General features: G+C 39.3%; 1 protein-coding gene across 7 annotated transcripts in view; it reads left to right on the forward strand.

Moving 5' to 3' along the window:
- Positions 1-22,861, forward strand: part of lpp (LIM domain containing preferred translocation partner in lipoma) — a 187,048-nt gene that overhangs the window by 63,694 nt on the left and 100,493 nt on the right. For 6 of the 7 annotated variants that reach the window (XM_008407670.2, XM_008407668.2, XM_008407673.2 and 3 more), the window contains one exon: positions 20,703-20,806. In XM_008407670.2, coding sequence (XP_008405892.1) covers positions 20,703-20,806 — 104 coding nt within the window. The remainder of the gene's footprint in view (positions 1-20,702; positions 20,807-22,861) is intronic. The other variant, XM_008407672.2, reaches the window with a different exon arrangement.

Genomic DNA, 22,861 nt, shown 5'->3' on the forward strand with positions numbered 1-22,861 from the left:
CCGCTGAAAAGAGGGCAAACAAACAAGAAAACCCCCCAAAAAGAAACAAGACGTTTAACACACGGCTATTAGAGAGATTCAGTAAGGAGATATCTTGCTTATGTAGTCTGGAAAAAAAACTATTTTTGTTTCTATACTCTTGCATTAAACCAAAGGCAATTTTCAAATATTTGCTCTCTGATGAATGTACTTCTAACTGAAGGACAAAAACGGAGTTTTGCAGAGTAAAACAGTAAATCAAACATAAACAAGCCCATTGAAATACCTGCGACAGTCATTTCTCTGACTGGTGAGAATAGCTGGGTTGGTTTCTACTTGAGGAACATGAAATGACTTTGACTCATTATGGAGACATTAACAGCGTTCCAGTTAGGAGTGAGCGGCTGCTGTAAACTGAAAAACCTTCACAAAAGTCACCAATAGTTTCCCTAAAGGACAGAATCGTGTGACTGCGTGGTCAGGCTGCTACACACACATCTTACTTCTGTTTAGGCATCACTCGATGAATCATTTTGCTGGACGATAAATTGTCCCAGAAGTTATTGTGATACATGATAATATTGTTGTTTTGACATTATTTTCAAGTAATATAAGAACAATGGCAAAATAATGCAAGAAGACATTCTCAAAGATCAATGAACTTTAAATTGTAATGAACATTTAACACAGGAAGTGGAAGACATTTTAAAAATCCAAAAATATATAAACAAAACAGAAACTTTAAAGTTAATTATGAAGTCTCCGTGTTTGTCAAAAAGTGGTCTGGTTGAGACCAAAGCACCAGACTGAAGACTTTTATCATCCAGTTTTTGGTAGAAAGATAGAAAAGAGAAAAACAATAACTCATGCAAATAGAAGTTATTGAGCTCGTTTCAATGGATCATGTGATTAACTGGTTTATTGCTTATTGCAGCTGGCCTAGTTCTGTAAAGAATTTTCTTTCTGAGCATGAAAACATGGAATGAATTTAAAATTTGCAAACCATGTGCATGATAAGTCAGTTTTAAAGCAATAGTTCTAAAGCCACCATGATGATTTTCCATCACACTGTTTCTGCTCCATCTGGAGTTCTGTCTAGCTATATGGAGACTTCAGGTCTGTAGACGACGTCAACAAAATTTAGTAGTTTTCTGTTTTTTTCTTCTTTTTTTTCCTTTTACTTTTTCGCCTTTTTTGAAGGGTGTGAGCTCGAGCATGTTTGACAGCACTAAGACCCTCCTTCTCCTAATTTAGCATGAAGCGTGTCAAAATTGAATTGAATTTTTAAGAACTAATCTACAAAAAATGATTCACTTCCTCTGTACAGGTCATTATCAGCAGAAGAGACCATTAGAAAGTTGTTTCATTTAGTTAAAACTGCTGCACACATACGAAATAAAAAAAATCAAAACAATTAACTCAAAATAATTTCTGTGACAAAGTTCTAGGATATAGTGAAGGGTGATTTGAGTAGCTGAACAAAACCGGTTGCATCATCTGTTTAATAACAGCACCATAATAATAGAGATTTATCCCTGAAACGTTCTTGTATTGTTGCAGTTTCTGTTCCAGCTTTAATTATCAGAGGCGTGGAGACACTGAATAAAGTTTTTAGCCCTTTTTTTTACGCTGGGTGTGTGTATTGTGAGTCAGATTCCTCAGCAGCTCGTTGGCACGTCCATTCTCAGTTTGCAGTGTTTTGACTTTGTGGCGCCGACGCCTGCAGCAGCGTCATTGTTTTTTATGTTTTGTTTCCCGGCTTCAGCTAACGAACTCCCAGTGAGCGTTTCCTGAAAAACGTCCAAAAGGTTTCCTCAAAATCAGATGGATTTTAAAACAACTTGTTAATCCAACCCTTTTTATTTTTGAAGACAAAAAAAAAAACTTGACGTAGGCCGACACTAATCAATTTATGTGTTTGTTTTTTTCAGAAGGCCAGCTAACAAATGGTTAGTGTGCTAATGTGTCAGACGCATTTACTGCTGGTTATTGCTTAATTTATTGCCAGATTTTCAATAGAATTCATAATGGAGCGTGTTCATAGCATATTTCTCATTGGACCTTTAACACTACAAGCGGATTCAGACATAAAGCAGCTCTTTGTTTACACAGTGTCACCCCAGGACACCAATTCATCTGCTGCTCAGTCAGTACTACATTTATCCTGTTTTTATCACAGTTGGTGTCAAAGTAAGTGCTGCGCCTCCTAGAGGGCTATTGCTGTCACAACAAGTCTTTCTGGTCAGGAACTTGTCCATTCCTGGTTTGGTACCTTAGGAGCAAAGCAGCTTGGTGAATTTTACTGCCAACCAATCAGAAAGATGAGTGAGGTAAATAATATTTTAAAGTTAATTGATTATTTTTATGTTTTGATAATGATTAAAAAACGGGCTAGATTTTATGATTTAAAAAAAAAGTCATTGAAAATTTATGGTAAAAAATGTATTAGATTCAATAGTTTTAGCTTTTTTTCCCCTTCTCATTCCCTCCAACGTCCTGAGGCCTCCTTAGCGCCACCTACTGGCCATCACTTTGAAAAAAACTGCATTAAGCCAATTTCATGCCAAGTGAAGTGTAGAAGAAAGCCGTATATAAGTAAATTGTGGTAAAGTGACATCAGCAGCTCATTCATGGAGGCACTGGATATTTATGCCACAGAGCTACACTGAACCCCCGTCTAATTGCGGTTCAGAGTTTTTCTGCGAATCGTAACTCCAAATTATTCACGGAAATTCATGCATTTCAGATTTTTGTTGTAGAGGACATCTAGATTATTCAAAATAAAATGTAGCTGTGTCAGCTGAAATACCTAGACAAGGACTTTTTTTGTTTTTTTTTTTGCTGTGATTTAATCTTCCATGTAACAATAAACCTAAAATATTGAGTTTTTGTACATTTGATCCACTTCTTAAAAGGCTGATGGAAAGGTCAACTGCAAAAAATAAATTGGTTCCGGAAAAGGAAGTCACTTCTTGGGTTTTCCTTTTAGTTTTTTGGGGGGAAAAAAAGGATGACGTGATGCAATCGTCTTACTTTTTACTCTGAACGAAAGTACGGGAACTTTGGGTGAGTTGTGTAAATTAGTTTTATTTCAGTTTTTCTTTTGGCGGGATTCACAATTTGACTTCTAAATGGTTCAGAGTTCTTCTGTGAAGGTCGGCTGGCATGAAAAGGTTGAGACGTGTGATGGCAACCTGCTGCATGTAAAATAATAAGCAGCCGTTATGGAAACACTTCCAACCTTTTGCAGCAGAAAAAGCAGTATTTTTTTCCCCCAACTTTACAGAAATAAAACTGAACTTTTTTAAAACTCCTCTGCACCATTTCTTTTACTTACTTTTAATCAATAAAACAGTGATTTGCATTCTCATAAAACAGAGGTATCAGTCTTTGATTTAGATTTTCTTTGGATTATATATATGTTTTACTCCTTTTTGTAAATGTCTGCAAAAAACTAAATACTGTAACCTTCTAGTAGTAAAATGTTTTCTCATTTTAAGGCAGAAATATCACTTCCCTATTTTACATGAAATCACTTCCCATCACCTCTCTTGCAGCTTTTCTTCGTCTACATGCTCACAGGGTTAATGAAGCACTATTATTTAAAAGAGTCAGGAATATTACAGTAGATAAGCATTTGTTTTTACTTTTGATTTGATCAAGAATCCATTTTGCAGGACTTTAATGTTGAAAGCAATGTCAGCGCTTTAGGAGATGCTTTGCATTTCCACACTGCTCAGATCTGATTAGGTTTTGGCTGATGTGTCCACTAAAATCTGTGTTCATTTTCTGGTTAAACATGTGTCTTTAATATGATTTAGATTAGCATCGGCATTTCGAACGTGCAAACAGGAGCGCTAAAGCCTTCTGCAGACCTTTCTTCTTGTCAGGGGATAAGACATCTTTATGAACAGATAATCGGGGGTCTCTTCTCATTTTTTATTATTTTTTTAGTTAATTCCTCTATGTCAAGTAAGGGGTGGGGGGAACAGTCTGATAAAAAAAAATCTGGGATTAGCATAAAAAATAAGTCAATTTGGCGCAGCGAGTGGATGTGTCTTTTGTCTAGCAGGGACCGGCATCAGGGCTGCAGTGAGCAGTCAGGGGCCGTGTTTATTGTGGGGACAAAGGACGCTGTGCAAGGGGAGGGGGAGGGGGGGGGGGCGAGGTTTGACCCCACTCATCTTCTTTTTTTTTTTTAAAGGGACATACTTGTTCTGATTAAAGCCCAGCAGGAGTGCATGAAGTCTCAGACAGTGACCCTTTACTTAAAATTTCTTATATCAGGTCGCATGTTGGGGTTTAGGGTTATCCTATATATGCTGGATGACATATGTGAAGGTCAGTTGTGATTTTTAAAATAAATATGTGTTATCTGTAGAGAAGTAGTAGAACAAGGGCATTTTTCTGTTTGAAAATAACTTAAAAAGATAGACTGTCACAATAAGAAACTAATTAATAAATTAAACCACATAGTAAAATATTAACTAAGACATGGACTTGAAATACTTTATTATTTTTCATGGATAGACTTAAAGGTTTCTCCCAGAAAACTTGCTAAGCCTGGTGGTTGGGCGCTAGAGCAGTCATCCATCCAGCGCCCCGTCGTGTTTTTGAGTTAAAAAATGTTAAACGTTGACAGGAAATTTGAAAATATCACTTGATAATCATGTGTTATTGGAAAATTAACACCTGAACATCAACTATAAAGTCTTAGAATATGCAAGCATTTTAAACAGACTCAAATAAATAAGCAGTGCTTAGCCTGGTGGGGCTGCAAGTAAAGCCTGGTGGCCCGCCAGGCTTATAATACGCTTGGGGAAATGCTGGACTTTATTTCTATATTTATTTTGGATATAAAATTACTTCCAATTCATCAAAGTGAGCATGACACGTCTGAAAAATATCTTCCGAAACCACAAATGCACCTGATGACAAAGAGGTGAAATCACCCACATCTGCTTCTGAAAAGCAATTCTGTTTTTTCCAGTTCTGGCACTTTGCTGCCCCCAATTGGACAGCTGGAGAAACTGAGCAGCGCTGTCCTCACTGCATTTTGTCGTTTGACCCGATTCACATGTAAATCTGACCTGCATTCCCACCCCAAGTATAACACCCTGCACTCATAACACCTTAGTTTCAACACTGACGACTTTTCTGTTTCAAGAATGTGATCAAACTTCAAAATGGGCTCCATCCTTATTATCGCCAACAGTCAATCATAGCTGAGTTGAAAGCTGCTGCCAGCCTGGGGTCACATGCGCCGGTGACGAGGTTTGCGTATCAGTGCAAGACGTGATGTCGAGGACAGAAGTCAGACACTCGAAACGGTTTCTGCTTGAGTCATGTTTGCCTTTCAGAAGGCGAACTCACAAAATTTTAATAGATTGATCTCTCTTCACAATCCTTTTTTTTTTTTTTTTTGCGGCCTGAAACTAATTTAGAGACGTGCGTGAGCCGAACAAATAGTGCTAAACGTTCTTACAAATTAGTCATTTTTCTGCATCTTCTCTCAAAATGTCATATTGAGTGATAAGAATCTACCGTGTGCAGATAGGATCGCATGAAAAAGCCCTAAACCCACTTGCTTAATTACTGACTAATACGCAACTTTCGGCGCGGTTTCATAATGTCTGGCTCGCCAATCATCAAGGGCACTACGTTTTGTTTTTTTCTTTCTTTTCGGGACGGTGAGGAGACTTATCAAAGTGAAAGTTAAACATCCGACAAGTGCTGTTTTTAGTTTGAGGGTGAGAAGGGGGGAAAAAAAAGGAGCAACTTTAACACGAAGTTCCAACAAAAGCTGCTGCTAATTGTTTGCTAAGAGCAGTTCAAACATGTGCATAAGCTGTTTTTATTCCTCCCTGCTTGACTGGCCAGAGGCAAACTGACTACCGGTTGTTATGTCAGAGTCCCTCATGGGTGTCACCAGGAGAATTTACAGGAAACCCACCATCGAGTGGATCGGCCTCCCTGTAGATACCACAGACACCGCGCTCTGGGCTCATACAAAGGCAACTTTTCTCTAAGTGGAGCACAGCAGACTCTCAACTTCTCCTTGTGTCTGCAGCTTCTGCAAAGTGGGTGTAAATCTTGAACAGTGGTTGTTTTTGCTCCTGTATTATGTTTGTATTCCAGTCGATCTTTTACTCTGTAACTTGAAACATTTAAAGTCTGACATTGTCAGAATGAAGTATTTCATTTCTCCCAATCTTGACATTCGCCTCTGAACCTGCAGTATTGTGATATGTTTTTTTCCTCAGATGCTGCTGATGAGTTAAGAACACAATAACTGAGCTTCAGCTGGCCTTGGGTTTTCATTTTTACAGCTAAACACTTTTTGTTTTCCATTTCCAGTGTTTTCAACCTAAAAATGAGTGACAACAACCCTAATTCCTGCTGAGTGAATTTATATGTAAAGAAGGAGAAGCCTACTACATGTTGAATTTCATTACTGCAGTTTAGAAAATCCACAAAATACTGCACCACACCTTCCACATTTTGGAAAAAAGACCAATTGATATAATCTAAGAGTTACTTTCAAGGGTGGTGAATATCCTCCGGTACATTAAAATGACAATGGTCCATTATTTTTGATTTGCACAAGTTTTATGGTAACATTTGCATAAAAGAATCTAGGTGCTCAGATATCAGGAAGTGTTGGGCAGAGGTAAAAGTTCCTAGTCAAGACATTCTTCATTAAAAACATTCTTAAAATACCTTCAGCCAGTTCTGAGTCTCCAAGTCCTCTCAAAGTTTTGTAAAAGTGTCTTCTACAAGGACTTGGTTCCTCCTGATTCAGCAAACATTTAACTCGAGTATGAACTGCAGGATTTTGGATTTACTATTTAGTATTTTTCTTCGTTTTCTTTTCTCAGCAGCACTGTGGAAGGTTGGTGGGGAGGAATTTCCTTAGTCTTACACTGGGTAATAACTTTTCTCTGGCTGTAAAGAGCTGATTAATAGAGTGTTTTAGTAATTGTTATCTTGTAAGTTTTGACTGAAAACATCTGTAGGCATTTCATGGGAGACATTCAGTGTGTTTGTAATACGAATCTCTGTTATTCCGTGCTAACTATTCTTTCATCTTGAGGAACTTTTTTATTGAAATGAAGTCAGCCATGACCCAGATGACAAAAAAAGATGGAGTGACCGACACTGAAATGAATCTAAATCCTGGTGAGATTGCTTTATTTCTTAATGGATGGTTGCGAAGCCAGCTTTCCAGCATATCATTGTTCTCTATCAGACTGGATTTAACAATGTTGACCAGTAAGTTGGACTCCATGACAAGGGCTTGGACAGAGTCGACCCAAAAGAACGAAACAATGTGTCAGCCAAGCTCCTTCTCTATTGTTCTAAAACCATGAAACCTTCCATTTGTTGCTTATCTAGAGATTTCTCAGTTTGTTCGGCCAAATTCTTGAATTTCAAAGCGGAGGAGACCATCCAGAAAGCAGAAACCCCTTTCAATCTTTTGCTAGATCGCTTCCTTGGTGCAACCCAGGCGTCAGGTTCATGCTATTTTAACAAACTCCAATTCTTCTTAGACCTTATATAGACAAGCATTTAACGATGAAGTCCTTCTATTTCACTTCAGGATTTATTTCTTGAGGCACAATGACAAAGATAAAGTCACCAAGTTCAGTTAATGTTGTCATAAAAATGTCCTTAATAGTAAAAAGGTTTGATGTTCTGGTCCATTATTAAAGTGAATTACCTCAAGCAGAGGAATGACAGTCAGCGAGACAGTTGAACCTGTAAGGTTTCTTAGAGTTAAAGGAAACTGATTGTGTGCCATATGCTCCTGGACACACACATGCCATTTTACCAGACGAGAAAATCCCCTGTGAAAGTAGAAGCAGGACCTGGTTCTGCGGCGGAGGATTCCCGTCATGGCAGCGGCTCGAAGGTGTCGTGTTCTGAAACTAGCTGAGTGCGCGCAGCAGCGGCTGCTTGCAGTGACATTTGACTGGCTTCGTTTACCCTCTCTCAGGCTTGTTTAGAAGAAAAGAAACAAAGACTTCCTGCCCACCTTTGATGAATATCTCTTTGAGTCATTAGAAAAACCTCACAGACCACACATTTCAGTGAATGTGAGGGCAATTTATTGTTTGGGCTCCCGGATAAGAAAGCTCGTAGCTTTGAACCCTTCTCTCAATATTAGTTTCTTAACTTTTATGTGCGAAAGATAATCTGTCGTTCCTGATCTCGGTTTCTCTTCTCGTTCACTGAGTAGCTAATTTTGCTTGCTTTCATACTTAAAAGGAGAGCATCTCCAAAGAATCCCTCCATAGGATCTCCAAACTAAACTAAGTCATAAATCACTCTTCTATACATATCATACTAATTAAGAGCTGGGCTCAGCTGCTCTTCTCCAGCGGAAGATGGGGGGAAAAAAAAAAAAAACTGGTCCATAATTATGTCAAAACAATGTGCTCTCCACCTCTGCCACAGCTCATTTGGGTCCAGGATGTGGAGATGAAACATGTGGACTGTCACCAAGGACTTAAAAAGAGTTTGTCCTGTTTGTGTGGAAAGGGCTGCACATTTCTGGCTCCTTAAAGGACAACGTTCTGGATTTGTTGAAGTGAGGTTTTGTTAAAATCCTAAAACTGTTGGAGTCCTGATTTAGTGTTGGAGGTGTCACAAAGCTGAGTGAAAATGAGATTCATCTTCACAAAATGCTATTCAGTTGCTCTTAAAGTAAATAAAGTAGCTGTAAGCTAGCATGAGCGCCGCACACCAGTCAACCGCTTTAAGCTCGACACCCTTTTTTTTATTTATTTTTTTTAGATATTTTTGAGACTCTGATTTTTTTAATAAGGAAGGAAGTATTTCTTCAGATTTACAAAAATTCAGAGTTCCACTATCAGGCGCTGCTACAGCGTGCGAGGCTGATGTTTAGCTGTGGACAGTGTCAACTATAAACCTAGCTTAAAACTGCCATTTTTTTTGTTGACAGTCTACTTTAAAACTGTTGGTTGTGGTCAATGACACTTGGCTACAAAGACATTTTTGAGGCCTCTACCGTCTTTACATTTATTTTTGTGACATCAAAATAAATGTAAAGAGAAAAATAAAGAAATAAAGAGAAAACATTGCAAGATAAAGGTGATATGAGAACAATGTGATACGTAGCTAATCGGCTAATTGCTAATATAGCTGTTTTCTCTTTATGATGTAGACATCTAAGGATATTTAAAAAAAAATTTTGTGACGGTTTTATCTGTGAAATAACTTTTTTTTACTTTTTGTTTTTGTTTAACCTTTAGAATAAAAAGTCCATTAAGATTAAAAACCTCTTTTTCAAGGTAGTCCTGGCCAAAGCCTATTTACTTGTAGCCGTTTTTAATGCAGATGGACCGCATTAGATTTTCTCTGGTCCGAACTGGATAATTGAGTATTTGTTTCAGGGTGGTTGTGCATATAGAAGTCTATTATTATTTATAGAGGAGATAAAGGAAAGAGACTGGGCACCACATTGGATCTTCCTGTGTGAAACACTTCATGAGATGTAACGGGTTTCCGATCAGAATGAACTAACTGACAGAAAACTTTATTCTCTTGAACTGTTTCAGGTGTAGTTATATTGGTCGTGGTTTACATTTTCCTCTCTCATTTTGTGTTTCACACAGGAAGATCACAGGTGGCGCACCGCCTCCTTCCTTCTATTTACTGTGTGTAGATAATCATTGACTTAAAAAAAAAAAAAACAATAAAAGGAAACCTTTTAAGATTTATCAAAGTGTGTGAACTGCTTTGAAATACTACAAGTCTGTAGTTATTTTAAGTCGGTAGAAACCCCCTCTGGTGTTGGGTCTTCTCGGACTACCCGTTAGCTTTAGCCTCAGGGGTTTCTATAAAATGTAGATGCTGAGAGAGTTTGCTGTAAACATTTATTAGTATTTCACTTTCAGAACTATCCCTTTTTTAATTTGTTACAGTTTAGTAATGCGTTTGTGCAGACCTCATCTGTCTGAGCCTGCAGACGTGCAGAGCTTGTGGGGCGCAGGGCAGCGATACGTACATGAACCGACTGACCCTGAAGAGGCTGAAGACCCCCGCATGGGGTTGAATACCAGAGCAAGCCAGAGCCGAGGATTCCTCTTGGATAAGATGTCTTCGCAGACCTAAAAACAAACCCAGTTCCTTCCTTCTCAGGAATCTCGAAACTCCGGTTCTGTGACTTTAACAGTTCAGCTCCACATGTGGACCTACAGTCCCAACCCCAACACACAATCTCTTTTCTTTTTTTTTTTTGGATCCCGCTGAGGCTCTCAGACAGCGGCGACTCCGGCTTTCAACCCGTAAATCAGGCTCAGGTTGTCGGGAGATAATTTCCACTGTGTGCGGCCAAAAACACCCTCGCCCTGTATTTTAGGTTTCTTCAGTTCGCAGCCTCTTTCTTCCTTTCCTTTCTGTCAAGTGTTGGACACTTTGTGTGAGAATTGCACTTCATGGCTATTGTCCTAAATCTTTACAAGCCAGATGGCCGCCACACAGAACTCTGGTGAAATTGTACATATGCAAATCTGCTAACATATGCTTAGCCTTCAATGTGTAGTGTTCCTCCCCTCACCGCTTACTGATGTAACTAATCCTCCCTACTACTTTGAAATGAAAAGGATTTTCTGCTGTGTGAAATTTCTGACATCGAACATTTAAAGCGTTTAATTTGAGTAGGAAATTTAATTAGCCACTGTTAGCCACATTTGGTCGCGAAAGCCGACCATAAACATCGCTAATATGAAAAACAAAGTCTAATATTAGCGCGAGTGTCACAGCTGGATCCATCGCTCGGCTCTTTATCGTCTGCTCCACAACACTGGTCGGCCCGATAACCAATTACACCTCTTACGGCTCCCTCCAATAGCTTTAATCACTGATTAGGATTCCTCGTTCACAAAGCAGCTACTTAAAAGTAATTGCTCAATAAAGGGAGGGGAAGTTGTCGTATTAAGGAGGTGTTCCTGCTGCTTCTCTCATTAGCGGCTCACTCGGCGCTTTCATCTCCCAATTGTCGCAAATGGAGTCGGTTTCATTCACAGCACAGGATCCGTCCTCCCCTCCTCCTGCAGCTCCCTTCAGCCTGCCGCGCGCCGCCATAGAGCGCGACGCCATTAGCAGCCGCACTAACCCGCAGCACAGAGGGAGCTCGCCTGCTTTGAGCCCTGTTGGTTTCTGATTTGTTGCAAATAGAACATATCAAGTGACGTAAAAGGGAAGTTTTTTTTTGGTTTTACTTTGTTTTTTTGTTGTTGTTGTTGTTTTGTTTTAAGTGGGTTTGATTCCTGGTGGCGCTGGCCAGAGCGTGGAAATGTTTCTCAGCAAATGCAGCAGCTGCGGTGGGAACTTATGGGCTCTTGTTGTGACTCGTAAAAATATAAATGAGTTTTGCCAATGAAGTTTTTCAGTTCAAAACATTCACTTTAAGATAGTTCTGAGTGAAAAAAATTAAAATAAAAAATCTCAAATATGCCATGATTTCAGTGGAGACCAGAAGAATGTCCATTGATCAGGAGAAAGGCAGCTTAGGAATTTCCTCCTGGAAAAGAGAAGTGGTAAAATACAGGGGAAACACAAGTGACGTTTCCAATTGAATGGCAAATATTTCTGATTTTAGTCTTTTCTGTAATATTTAAAATAGGACTAGACAAGAAATACACATTTGGTTTCATGTTTTGTAAGTTTTCTGTTGCTAATTACGCAATATTCTCCCTGCTTGAATTCACACTTTTACACACCAGTTGGCCTGCAATATTGCCCAATCATCAACAAGTGAGAGACAAATCAGCTCCTGCACTGTAAAACCTAATTAGTTATCCAATCTTAAAAAAATATATACAAACTTATCACCTCAATATTTTTTAATTTCACTAAATTAACTAACTTGTGCAATTTAAGGGGATTTAACTCTAAAATCAGCCACTCTGCTGTGAAGTGAGTCTACAAGGGTGGGACAGTCAAAGCAAATGTTAGCATCTAGACATGTAGCAAGGCAAGTTTACTCTCGAAGCAGACCACAAGGTGCTAAAGGAAGTTTCAAAAAACCTTAAATGCTCATCATGGGATTTGCATCCATTCATCTTAAATTCTGCTACCAGAGGGTTGGTTAAGAAAAAGGACAACTATCTGTAGAAATGTTTTTAATGAAATTAAGCTGAAGGAGAACTTGGACCCTGCATCAAAATGATGGTCCAAAACATTCCAGTAAATCTACCAATGACTGGCTGAGAGTTCACAAATGGAAAGTCCAAGAGTGCAAGAAACTGTTGTCAGAGACTGACATGTTGACACAAGAAGATTCCCACTGAAGTTGTCAACCAATGGGACAACACCATCTGCTGGGGCTTGGGGTGTCCTAACTTTTTCTTCAGTTACTGCACACATTTTTGTTGACGTCTTTCGACAGATGAATACAATTTATTTACGTGCAATTAAAATACTTTCTATTTCCGAGATACATTATGAGATTACACATCCTTACATGTACATCTCTTAAAAAAGAACAGAATATTTTATGAGATGTTTCACGATTTTCCAATTATTATAATTTACAAGTAGAAGTAAAACTACATATTTTGCCTCTTTTTTTGTATTTAGCCTTTTTTATAAAATCCAGCGCAACAAATTGCCTTAAGAATTCACCTACTGAATGGTAGAAGTTTACCATTCAATGAACTCCTGCAGAGTCCAGAAAATGACCAAATATTTGATGCAGTTGTATCAAAGCTAGACGTTCCACATGCCAGTCCTGGAGGACTGAAGTTTGACTAACCCTGAATTAGAGGCTGCAAAAGCCTTGTGAATAAAGCCAGCAGTTCAATTTTCAGTCGTTTTCTTTCATGCTTGAACGAAACAGCCCTAAACATACATCTGATGCTACATGGATCAACGCTTTATTAGGGTTTCCAATGACCCAAAGTTTAAACCTAAATCCAATTAGAAGTCTTTGGCAGAACTTGCAGCATCTTCAATCCAAAAGCTTATGTCTGTAGATGGGCAAAGCTTTTACTGGCGTTCCCGTAAGAACTTCGCCGCAGTATATTCAGTGAACGGTGGTTCTAGACAGTATTGTCTCAGGAAGGTTGAATGCACATGCATGTCTTGTACATTTTTATTTGTAGGATCGAAAACCACTTTTTCCCTATCACTTTCCAACCATGAGCTAGTTTGTGTAGGTCTGTCTCATTAAACCCCAATAACACACTTAGAGGATTTTGGGTGATAGGTGACAGAATGTCAAAAGGTTCAATGAGCATGAGGAGCTTTCCAAGGCACTGTGAGCAGAAAACATGCATGAAAGGACCCAGCTGAGCTTCAAGCACGCAAATTTCTTTCTTGGTTGTGTGTAGGAGAGCTGCAGCAAACTAGAAAATAGCGACACTGAGAAATTTTGTTTTCTACTGTATGAAAAGTACTTGAAATATTTATAAAGCTACTTGAAAGGCTCTATTTGGAATGCCTGAATTATACAAGGCCCATTAGAGACACTTTTGAAGGTATCATCTTAGAAGATTCAAATCATAAGAAAGGCTGAAAAGTTAACTTTTTATTCTGTAAATTACTTTTTATTTTTGCAATGCTCAGTACAACTTTTAAATAAAGCATATGAAGAAGCCATTTAGCAAAACTCAGTATTTTTTCTCAAGGTGAAAGTACAATATCAGTGACACCAAGATTATAGTACCATAGGCTTTCTAATATAAGAATCAGCTTCATTTGACACATTTGTACAGTCAAATAAAGAATTTGACGACAAATCCACTTTGCCCTTAATGAAGCCATTATAATAAGTATTAATATATAAGAAAATGAACTCTGGTATGTCTTCAAACTTAGGTCTCAGTTTGGTTGAAGTGAACTCTGGCGTGGTTCGAATGCATATGTGACCGGAGACCACTCCAAAAGTAGGAAGCAGACTATAGCACAAGGCATTCTGGGTAAATGCAGCCAAAACGCTGCCAGGAAAAATTGTTCATGATATTTAGCCAAAGACAAAAGAGAAATCCTACAACTGAAATTTGGCGCCGCTCCATTTTTGTTTGCATTTTGTGAAGAACGAAGTTATGCTAATTTCTTCTTCATAGGTTTTGTGTCGCTTCCTTCAGTACTTCCTGGTTCAGCGCCACCACGAGCGAGGAGAGGAACTGGTTGCTCATAGGTTTAGTTTGTTTGACTCAGCGCAGTGTGAAAGGAAACCTCACCAGTTCAAAGTGGAACAAATGTTTCAGTTTTGGTCCCCAATATAACCGAGTTTACCGGACTATCAAATGTGATAACACTGTAAGATTTGAATTGAAATTCTTGAAGTATTAGAGTTATCATTTAAAAATTGCATTACCATCTCATATGTTAGTTTATTCCCTTGGCTAGTAATGATTAAACTGTGGCCTCTGTGTGTTTTCTCTAGTGGATAATAGGTTCTAAGAAGCTTCAAACTAAATCCAGTATGTTCCATGGTAGAGCAAATTTTCTGCACTCTGTTTAGCCTTCATGTTATCTTTAAGCCTTACTCTCACACTCTGCCTGAATGAAATGCAGATATGCATTTCTTTAGAAATAAAACCTCTATTTGGTGGATAAAGATATAAATCAGTCAATCCCTGTAAAACACCAACATGTTGTAGCACCTCCATAAAAATATGTCGAAACGTTGCAATCCACCTGTCTTTTTGCCGTTTTTCAAATGTAGATTTCACCGAATTGAGTGTTACGGACTTCATTTACGAGTCTGTTCCCATGTAGCACAACCGAGTTAATTGGCCTTAACTGACGTCTCGCATAAGGACCGCCGCACGTACATTTGTTGCACTCTCGATGCAGACACATTTTCACGCAGCTCCATTTCAAAAAACGCGCAATTATGGAAATGAGCCGTAACATCACATGTGACTCTGCTGACCCTGAGTAGGCAACAAACAGCTCCAAGGTCGAGTGCAGTCATTTGGGAGAAAACGGTTGTTCTCAAAGGGACTGCAGGGAACGCAAACACCGGCGGCGCACAAGCGCGTTCCGGTCCTAAATGTCTGGAGCGGTGAGGTGGAGCGGCGGCAGGAAAAGAAGGTCAAGAACCTTTCAGCAAAGACGCTTAGCAGCTCCCGTTCCGCATGCAGAAACCATAAGACCTGTTCAATAAATCATGTGTCTCTGAAACATTTACAGCTCTTGTGTTTCCATGAAACGGTAAGTCCTAAACATGTTGGATGTCTGAGAGAAATAGACATGAACTTAGTGTTCTAATTCTCTCTAAGCCACAAGTTACATGCGACGTACTCTCTCAAAAAGGATGAGGAGGAGGAGGGTGGCGAGGCAGAACCTTGTTGTAGAGAGGCACGTCTTCTGTTCGGTCTCAGAGGTTCAGAGGAGCTGTTACACTCTGGAGGGCTTTTTTTTCTATGGAGGTCACAAGGTTATTATATAAACAATTCACATGGACGGCCTCAAACGCCCAGTGGGAATGTTTAATGCAGCTCTCGCATTTTTTTCCCCCTTCGGCGTGGAGACGCAGACGTGTCCGGCTTGCTCCGCGCCGCATTATCTCCCCGCCTCCGTTTCCCCCTTTGCTGCGCGTTTCGCGGAGGCAGCCCGAAGACTGCGCTTAATTAATTTGGTCAGCTGCCTTGGATAAACTACACTGATGACATCAATTAGATCCTAATGAAAACAGATAAAAGCCACGGAAAAGCAAATGGAATTTCTGAACAGGACTCATCAAAGTCTCTGCGTTGGAACAAATTCCCATTACGTCCCCCATAAAAGCCTTTAATTTGCAAAGCTCATGTCTGGTTTGGTACTTAGAAGTACACGGTCAAATGATTCAGTGTAAGTCGTTGCGCCGAGAAGAGCCAAATCAGAATTTAATTTGGCACGGAACCTCCTTATCCCGTCTGAAACATGTGGCGGGACGCAATCCTTGGATTAGCGCGGACTTCAGAAGCGCACACTTGGCATGTTTCGTGTCCTCTAGCGGAGCAGACACCTTGTGTGCCGGTTTGTAACACGACATTTTACATTTTCAATCTGGGGGAGTGGAGAGGGGAGGTGGGACACCCGTGCTTACTGCAGATTATTACTTCTTAGTTAAGCAAATTGCTGCAATTATGTGTGTCAGTCGATTGACGAGGGATAACGAGGCGCTGCTTCTTTTGTCTCCTCCACTCTCCTTCTCTCTCTAATAACTCCGTGACCTCTTTGAAAACGCCTGATTTGATTTTACAGCTGGAGACAGATAACGGTTCAGGCAAATGAAGATGAATCAATTAATTCAGCTGTTAGTGCTAATTTCTCAGCACTTTGCAGAGATGCTGGATTTAAACGACGGTACACCTCTCCACTGGAATGCGAGGAATAGACTGTTCTCATGTCTGAAACTATGTGGAAAAACGACATCTGGCATGTGGAAATTGGCATGTTGCTAACCGAAAGATTTGGTTATTTCACCAGGATAGGCCAGCACAGAGTTGCACATAATTAACTGATGAAAACAACACAGGGTTTTCAGCATGGAAGGCAAATTATTCAGAGAATCTTACCAAAAGGGCCTTTGGTGACTCTGGAGGAGCTGCAGAACTCCACAACTGAACTAAAACTATTGGTCACGTTCTCCAAAAATAGACTCCAATTAGCAAATGTTGGTGGAAAAAAAACAACTAAAAAGAAAAAAAGTTTCAACTAAAAACAGAATTTGGATCACTTTTACTGCTTAACCAAGTTTTGATAAATTAGTCAAACGCAGATTTGGGGGCCACTAAAGTCTTCTCTGGAGTAAAACTCACTAAGTGGAAGTATTCCTATTTACTGTGAAATTAAAAAGCCTGACTATTAAAAGATCAAACATTTTCCAATCCAAGATGGTTTGAATTTATCCGTAATAATCGTACGCCAAGAAGGTGCAACTAAAATGTTTTAGTTCTTAGTTTTGGTTTTAATTAAAAATGAAAACATCTGTTTCAACCACATGTGTTGGCAGTCCAAATTTCAGTCATTTTTTAATTGTATTTGGGGGGGCGGAGCTACAAAATCAGTCGAGGGGCCCCCAGGCCGCACTTTGGACACCAGCATGCGAAAGAAGACGATGTGGTCAGGTGAGACAAAGACAGTTATTTTGGTGTACATGCAAAATGTTCTGTGGAATGGGAAACCACCTCAGTCTGACCACACCATTCCTATGGTGAAACATGGTGGTGGCTGTGTCATGCTGTGGGAAGGATTTTCTTCAGCAAGGACAGGGAAAATGGATGGAGTTGAATTCAAGGTAATACTGGGGGGAAAAAAACCTGTTAGAGGCTGGAAAAAACAGAGGTTAAAGTTCACCTTCCAGCAGGACAATGACCTGAAGAGTTTGGATGTGTGGTGTCCAAACTTTTTACCACCTGGATCAAATGTGTCGAGGAGAAAGAACTTGTGGGCCACAAAAGTAGAATTTTCATTTATTAAACATGAGAACATGTTGTTTTCTATCTGCTCTACGTTAAACTGATGCTATAAAACACACACTGTTTTGATGAAGCTAGCAAAGTGCGAACCTTGTGGTCTGGGTAATCTTTGTAAATCTCTGTTCTCATGTTTTCCCTAGTGTTCCAAACTTTTGGTGTGAATTGTTTTCAGTTTTCTCCGTCTGAAATGAGTTTTCTCAGCCACAAGAACAGGATATGGGTCACTCTTTCGTTGAAACTGCTTGATAAATGGGTAGACCAAAGTCTGTTTTTGTGTTGCTGGATGTTTGCAATCCTTTTTACACCACATCTTCCAATTAAATTAAAAGCAAAATACTTTTGTATTATAATTCCATAATACAAAGGAACTATGTAATTCCTTTGATTTTAAGAAATGTATCTAGATCTTTTTAAAAAAGACCTCACATAATTGAAAATTGTAGCCTCTGTTTTTGTTTTAAATATGCGTCTGTTTTGGACCAAATTTGCAATGGACTTATGACGCCCATTGTTTAGATTAGCGGTTCTCAACGTGGGCGGTACCGCCCCCCAGGAGGCGTTCAGAGACGGCAGGGGGCGCTGGCGGACATTTTTACAAAAGGGGGGCGCTGGGATGCCTTTAGGGGCGTTTGGTCGAAGGTAAACTTTACACCTTAAATCTACAACAATACCAGTTTAGACTTTGAGCAACTTGCTAAAACTGTATTGTGTAATATTAAACCATGCTTGGCTGCAACGGTGTCGATGGCAGCAGCTCTTCTCCTCTTCAGCGTTTGTAGCTTCTTGGCGCAGCTCCGCTCCTGCTAGTAGCTTCACCGGCGTTACACCCGCTGATGACTGTGATTCACTTTGTCTGGAGTCTGATTTTAAAATATTTCATGTTTTATTGAGGATTTTTGTACATATGTTTTGGCAGTGCTGTGATCATGTCAAAGCAGCAACTTATATTAAAAAGTGTTTTATTTCCGTTTGAAAGCTGCCCGCTTCCATGGAAGGACAACAGAAAATCACTCTTATAAACATGTAATTACTAAAATCACGATACCCTCACTGTGTATCCCTCTGAAAAACAAACCCATTTAAATAAAGAAATCCCTCCATGAGTGATATCACGATAGAGAGCGTTCATTTTATAGCGTTAACACCGGAGCTGTAAGTGGTCCGGTATGAAACGGGGTGATGGAACAACACAGCACTTTTAAATTTCAATAATCAGGATACCGAAATTGTTTCCGTTGTTTTAAAAGGTTTATGTCAGTCTGCCTTTTCCCCATCGATACGCCCTGCACTTTAGGGGTTAAAAAAAACAACAACAAACAAACAAAAAAATGACGCGCACATTGCGCAAAACTCTGAAACAGGAGAAGCGGTACATAAAACGGAGCAACGAACTAGATGTGAATTATGGCATAAAAACAGAGAACAGTGAAAAAAATCAACATATGATGTGAAACACATGACGATTAGGCGGCACAGCAGGTGATGAGTGAAGATTATTCGTCTTATATTATTCGTCTTATAATGGATAAATGATAAAAATAAATGAAAGAAACTAAAGTGGACATAGCAATAAACCAAGAGAGGATAATACTAATCAAATGAAACTAAATGGAAATAAATGAAGAACAAAATGCAAGAATAAACTAAGAAACTAAAGTAAATACAGAGGAATAAACTGGTATGGCAAGACCTTTCAATCAATACTTAATACAGAGGACTGTATGGCAAAAATAAACAGACACTATTTCCAGATAAAAGGTACAGTATTGTTGAAATGTTATGGGTTTGTTGAAACCACATCTAGTACTGAGAATAAATATATCTTACAGACCATAACAGTAAATAACTGATCACTTATTTATGTTTTTAATTAGATTTGATATATTTATTTCGTCAATATTATTTTTCATGTCAGTGTTAATGTCATGAGGCTGATGACTCCATGACACTTTCAATTTGACCCATTAGGATTTGATTAAGAACCATATTTGTTTTTTGTAATTTTTGTCCAGTAAAACTATTAATCTATAAATCAATAGACAGGTGGCCTATATAAAATATAATCCATGTTTCTGTCTCATATTTGGCATTAAAAGGTCCTGGAACTTTTGTTTTTCCACTGAAAGCTCTGGTTTGCACAATAAATGCCATGTGGGTGAAGTTTTATGGATGATACTCTGATGTCCCATTCTCCTGAAGGCAGCACAGAGCTGCACCACCAGAAACTGACAGAAACACTGAAGAGAAGAAGAGCTATGATTAATGTAGTTACAGTTCTATCCATGTTTTAATGTTGCAGATCTCAGTCGTTTTGCAAATAGTTCTAAGTTTAAACTGGCATGTTGAACATCTTTTATCTGGTCATTTTGTGAAATATTTAACAACTAGAAAATGGCAAAGAATAAGAATATTTTTTCCACTTTGATTGGCTGCTGTTAGGCCTACACATTTTAAGTTGAATGTTCATTGCATTTTTCTTAGACACCTGTGAAAATAATTTCTATTCCCATGGCTTTTTTATTCTCTGGGAAATGATCTTGATGATAAATACAGAAATAAGCATAAAAATCAAAACATCTACAATAGTGATAGTAATATTAATAAAATAATGGTCACTGCAAGGTAGCCTACAAATTCTTTGGTGGGGGGCGGTGAGGGACCTGGATAAAGGCTAGGGGGGCGCTGGCCCAAAAAAGGTTCAGAAAGACTGGTTTAGATCCAAACATGTGCATATGTAAGAATGGTCTAGTCCAAGTTGTGAATCATGGGTAAAACTTTGAATATGATGTTTACAGAATCTCTCCACCCAATCAGAATGATGAACACGGACAAACTCTGCACTTTTCAGACATGGTGAATTAAAACCAACTAGTATTTTTCATCCATGACGGTTGCTCACAACTTGCAGGTGTTCTACCATCTAAAACCCCAATAATGTACAGGTTAGAGGTGTAACAATTCCTCGAATGATTCGAATACTATAAATATTATTAAAATTCCTCGAGTCAAATTATCTGCCTCGAAGCTTCGTTAAATAATTTTTTATTATTCTGTGTTTGAGGGTGCAGAACAACCTGTTGCTTGCTAGTCTCTAGTCATAGATGTTTATTCTTCTACTTTTCCTGCCTCCCAATAATGTTTTTTTCTTTAGGTTTTTTGTTCACCAGAAACTCTTACATAATTGTGACAGTTTGGAGGTAAAAATAGGAAGTTGTTAATAAACTGTTTTTTTTTTCTTTGTGTGTGTGTGCGTGTGTGTGTGTGTTTTTGCCTCCATCCCAGCAGACTACCCTCCCCCTCCGCCCCCTGCTGAAGAGTTTACCGGTTTCCCGTCACCGCCCGGTTCCTTCTCCCCTCCGCCGGTGGATAACTTGTTCGATTACCAGGTAAGACGAGCCGCTGCACTGCATGCTGTTGGCTGTCGACTCTCATAGGGTCAGCACAGAAAGCAGAGATGGCATGGAGCTCCAACGCAAAACTTGTCTTTCAGTTTGAGCTGGGGCCAGCTGCAGAGAACCCAGGGACTCACACTCCGCTCTAATGCAGGATGGATGGAAGGCTGACACCTAATGGTGGAGCCCGGTCATTTAGCTTTGCCTTGCTAGTCATAATACCCTCAGACGGCCCCCCGGGATATGCGGCCTCCCAGCTCTCATCGACTCTCTCAGCACTTGACCTCTGCTGAGAAATCCTCCGAGTGCTTCACATTCCTTTGTTCGGTGTTAGCAGCGAGGGTAGAAACGGCGATCCAAACGCTTTCTGTCCAAATTATAACAGAACGTGCTGAGTAAGGTGCAGTTGGGGATCTCTGCTCAGCCGGAGCATCGCGGGGCCGAGCCGGCCGGCAGATCTGCCTCCCTGCGCCACCTTCAGATTTGGCCCCGGCTCAGAGGAATGCAGGGAGGTCCCAACCAAACGAGCTTCCTTTACTAGAAATCTATACGAACAGTATTATGTGTCTTCCAGGCACATAGTGCCATTTTATAGCAGAATCAAGGAATTGTTATCTTCAGTTGTTATATAATCAGGTCTGAGAGGTAAAGATGAAGTATAGATTTTAAAGGGACAGTATTATGTAAAATTGACTTTTTTGAGCTTTACATCATCTTATAATGTCATTCCTTAACCAAAAACATACCTGAAGTGTTGCTGTGATTTCATGCACATTAGAGAAATCCTTTAATCTCCCATGGCAAGGTGCAAAACACCTTGGTGGACCTAGCTCCTCCTCTTTGGTGCTGTAGTTTCTATGTGCCTAGAAAACTACTGTTCCTATAATATAACTTAATATAAGATTAATCCACTCTTTACATTTTTTTAGGCATTTAAGATAGTAACTGTTCATAATCTCTGAAGAACCCTGCATAGAAAAACCCTGATATATAAAGATTCCTTAATGTGAACTATTCAACTACAAATCAAAGTGAGTAATGATTAGTGACTGTAAAACACTTAAGACAGCACAATTTGGGGTTAGAAACGAGTCAAAATAAAAACTGCATATCAGGGTTTTTCTTTTGTTTGTTTTTACCTAAAACTGATTTCCATTTTTAGGAACGGCAGACTAAGTGCCAGCAATGCTATTTCCAAGACTTCAACCCATTAAGATCCAGTCATTGGTTTTGCAACAAGGCAAAGGAAAACCACGTTCTGAACACACGTCAGACGGAAAAGCCTGAATAAGAGTTCAAAATGTGACTTTACACTGTTGAATGGCATAAAAATGCAACTTGACGGACCTTGTCGCTCAGAAAACCTCGCTGTCAGAATGTCAACTTTTTTCTGTCGTAAGAAGAAATGCCAACGTTACAAAGTTCCCAAAGCTTTCTCACTTCTGCTTTCCTCTCAAAGCCTCAAATAGAAAAATACACATGTATAAATATATTTATTGAAACTTTCACTCCCCACCCAAAAAAAATCCCATTAAATGCCTTTATTTAAAAATAAATAAATAAATGCATGCCAGCTAGCAAATTCTTATTCTTTTATTCATCTTGAACTTCCCGTTTTCTGCTCTTCAGCCTCTAAAAGGATTCTTGCTGGCAGTCTAATTCCCTAATACAGAACTGTTATCCTAATTATACATCCCCTAACCAAACCACAACTTTCCATTTTTCCTCTTTATCGGGCGGGAAAAAAAGACGACGGCTATCAATCAGAACGTCTTTCTCTTGGCTCTAGCAGAGAAATCCTATATGCTAAATGAATAACGCCTGGATTAAACTGTATTTAACGTCGGAGAAGGCAGAAAAAGTGCTCTTCATCACCCAGGCAGAGAGACGTGTGTGGATTACGACATGCAAAAAGACAAATCTCTCATCTTGGCCGCCATCCGCGTTGTAAATTTCCACAAAGACTGAGACTTCTTCCCCTCTTCCCCCTCGTTTTCACTCCTAAACAAGTTTGGCTGCTGTTTTATTTTTGAATATCAATTTTTTTTT

This window comes from Poecilia reticulata, linkage group LG4 (assembly GCF_000633615.1).
Source record: "Poecilia reticulata strain Guanapo linkage group LG4, Guppy_female_1.0+MT, whole genome shotgun sequence".
NCBI lineage: Eukaryota > Metazoa > Chordata > Actinopteri > Cyprinodontiformes > Poeciliidae > Poecilia > Poecilia reticulata.